At 32.0% G+C, this 3718-nt stretch overlaps 1 protein-coding gene across 1 annotated transcript; it reads left to right on the plus strand.

Moving 5' to 3' along the window:
- The first annotated feature begins 748 nt into the window (after positions 1 to 748).
- Positions 749 to 2658, plus strand: LOC145099782 (uncharacterized). Its single transcript, XM_079037289.1, has 4 exons — positions 749 to 1366; positions 2003 to 2072; positions 2181 to 2242; positions 2641 to 2658. The coding sequence occupies exons 1-4, from the start codon at positions 749 to 751 to the stop codon at positions 2656 to 2658; spliced, it is 768 nt and encodes a 255-aa protein (XP_078893415.1).
- The last annotated feature ends 1060 nt before the right edge of the window (positions 2659 to 3718 follow it).

Raw genomic sequence — 3718 nt, forward strand, 5'->3', positions numbered from 1 at the left:
TGTTATTATGATAGTTAGGATGAATACCTTGGAAAGTTCATATTTACATGTATAATAGAGAAAACATAGATCCAAGGTATTTAGAGTTTCATGTACACTTAGGAGTGTTAGAATGCTCAAAACTCAACAGTGTATCAGAGCCTAGGCTTGCTTTCTCTTATACTTGATGCAAATGTGTTTTTCAAACTTGAATCTGTCCAGACCATAAACTCGAAGAGTTTATGCAAAAAACTCGACGAGTTCATCACACTACAAATAAATTTACATTTAGTGGCACAAACTTTTGGTGGCATTTTGTGTTTGTGCCACTATATCATACTTTTAGTGGCACTTTTTTTATGCCACTATAACTTTTAATAGATATAGTGACATTTTTTTGACACAAATTTCCATATCTATTAGCGGCATTATAAATTAAAGTGCAAGTTTATATTTTACTAAAATAATTGATAAAATACTTAGAACCCCAAAATAAAATTTTAATTGAAAAAAACTTAAAAACTTTTCATTACCGCCCCTTTTTTACATTGAGCGGGAAAACGAAATTATTTTCACTAAAAATTTCACTCATCTGTGTATCTGTTCGTTCGTGCCTTAGCCCGTGCTTCGCCTACTCGCGCCTTTCTTCTTCGTGGGAACTGCAATGCTCCACTCCGCCATGCGCTTTCGCTCATTGACCTATAATCGTCCACTCTGACTGCGATATCGTCTTCCCTTTTCGTCCTCCTACGTTCATAGATACTCCTCAATGCTCCCATTCCAATTCCCATCATCAACCCTCAACGTTCTCTGGCTGTTTGGTTTCGTCGAAGAATTCTTTCTGTTTTACATCCATAAGAAATATCCATACGGGATCGAGAATCGTTACTATGATCTACTCCTTGTTCCAATTTGTATCTGTATTGTCTCCATACTTCTCGAACTCATAACCCCAAAATCAAACTATTCTAGGTTAGGGCGAGGAGTTGGTTTGGTTCTGCAAGGTATGTGGTTTGTTCAAATAGGGATTTCATTCTATTCGAGCTCTATCACAAATGGTTGCTTCATGCGTGAAAAGAGTAGAGGAAATTTTACAATCAGGTGTAAAGGACACCATGAGTTTCATAGAGCTAGAGCCATTGCTACCCTGCAATTTAGTTGTCATCTTGCACTTCTTGTGTGTTTTGTTGCTGGAGTTTATAGTTTACTTAGCAGAAAACATGGTGTGAGCAATAAATTAATGCATTATAAACCACTCAGAGTTGAGATGCTGCATCTGGATCATGCTCAGTTTACTTTGGATAGCGAAGATGATGAAGATGATAATGTTAAAGACGAAGGAAAAGTGTTTGTCGAGAAGAAGCTTGATTTAGTGCAAGAAAGAATAGTCAATGGCTACGGTTCTCACCCTTGAGGTAATTCCACATGCATCTTTTGATTTTGTAGTAGTTTTCTAGAGATATATTAGAGATACAATGTGGTTCATGAATCATGATGTTCTTTTGTTTAGTAATGTTTTAAGTTTGGTTTCAGAATTTACACATCTAAATATATAATTTTTTGTTCATTTCGACTTTGATTATGTTCTTGTGGTTGTTTATGGATCTTGGTCACATTGTTCGAAAGACATAGCATTTTTGTTCATCTATTTGTTCCATTCGATTATTGACACATCTAAGCTTGTTTTTGCACTTAGTATGCATAATTAGTTTTCTTACAAATTTTGTAGATATCTTATGTCGTTCGTGTCAAGGAGATATATTGTTATGCAAAAAAAAGTTTATTGCAAACTATTATAACTTTAAGCCACTTGAGCATGAGGATGGAATTTGACGAGCATTCTAAAAAGACTTTTGGACGTGGTCAAAGGTTGAAGTCAAACCGAATTTTGAGGCCCCGACCACAGTAACTCCTTGTACTGGGTATTCTTTGGTTAGTATCAAGATCTTTTTTTATATATATAAAAATTTATTAAGCAATGATTTTATAAATTTGTAAATAATTTTCATTGTTGATTTTGTAGATACCATGGGGAGGGAATAAGCTTATATCAATTGCAGGACATTTGAAGGATCCTTCAGAAGTTGTCAATGGTTTGTTTGAATTTTTACTATCTTTTTTAGTCAAACATAACTTAATTGCAAAATATAGCTATTTGTTCTTATATGTATAATTATATCTTTTTAATTTTATTGAAACAGTGAAGGCATTTGATTTGCAAAAGAATACTTGGTCAATTATGAAGACCTATGGAAAACCACATGTATGTGTTATTAATCTTTTTCATTAGTTTTTATTTCCATTAGGCATAAGCATCAAACAATATTCCAAAATATAGTTATTAATTGTGTTCTAAAAGTATAAAAATTATGCATTGTTTTAAGTAAAAATATACACATGAACATTAGATTTAAATCACAATATGCAAACTTTTTTGTTATGTTTATGCATTGCATAAATGATGTCTGGAGTAAGTTCTGTATGAACAAATATTGTTTCTTTTTTGGATAGAATGAATTATTTGAATAAGAGTAAAATGACCATTTTACCCTTCTCAACATATTCGTCAAATTTATGCAAGAAATCAAATCAAACAACAAAACTCAACCATTTGTTATTGATGGACTTGAAACATATTTCTATTTTGTGTTACTATTGCAGGTTTCACGTGGGGGTTAATCAGTTACAGTTATGGGTGGTACTTTAGTCATTTTTGGTGGACAAGATGCAAACCAAACTCTCTTGAATGACCTTCACAATTATCCTATAATTATTTTATATTTCATTTAAAATAAAAAAAAATAAGATTTAATTTATTAATATAATTTTTTTTGTTAAAAAAATGCCACTAAAAGTATGAAAATAATAACTATTTTTGCACTTAAATAGTGGCATAAAAATAGTGTCACTAAAATCTATAAGTGCTTTAGTGGCATAACTGAAAAGTGCCACTAAAACCCAATTAGTCTGCAGCGACACAACCAAAAAGTGCCACTCAAGGTCTTTAGTGGCAACGCCTTAAGTGTCACTATTTTTTTGTGCCGCTGATTGCCAAGGGGTTCTTTAGTGACACATTTTTGGTTTTTAGTGACACTTTTTTTGTGCCACTAAATGTAATTTTATTTGTAGTGTCATTTTGGGCATGAACTCGACGAGTTTCTCAAGGAACTCAACGAGTTTTGGGTGCTGACATCTTGCTGTTTGTTGTTTTGGCTGGAATTGGACTAGGAACATTACCCTAAGCTGTTTTTGAACTTATAAACTTGTTTTTGATGTGGTAATTTTCATGCTAATCCAATTTCAAAGATAATTGTCAATAGATTCATGTTTTGTATTAGTTTAAAAGTTATGCTAATTACATGAAAAAGTTTGATGTGAATTATCTTTGTTCATATGAGTTGCTTAGATTAATAGTTAAGTTAATTGATTATGTGTTTTCAATCCATTTTAATCTAAGAGTTGATTCTAAAATGTGTTTTTGTAACTTGTCCTCAAGTTATATGGAAAGTCACATTTAAGTTTCATAAAACTCATAATAGTTGGCAATGGTTACAAAAATGAAGAGTCTTGTCCTCAAGTTATGGAGGTTCAAGACTCACTTCATTAAGTAACAAAATGTGTAACCTTAATTAATTCCATAAGTTACAAAATAAAGAAAAGTTGCATTTTTTTATTAGTTTAAAGTCTTCCATAACTTGTCCTCATGTTATGGAACTTGAAGAGTCTTTTAATTAAAACT

Source organism: Lactuca serriola, chromosome 4 (genome assembly GCF_051521515.1).
Source record: "Lactuca serriola cultivar US96UC23 chromosome 4, Lser_US96UC23_V15, whole genome shotgun sequence".
NCBI classification, from domain to species: domain Eukaryota; kingdom Viridiplantae; phylum Streptophyta; class Magnoliopsida; order Asterales; family Asteraceae; genus Lactuca; species Lactuca serriola.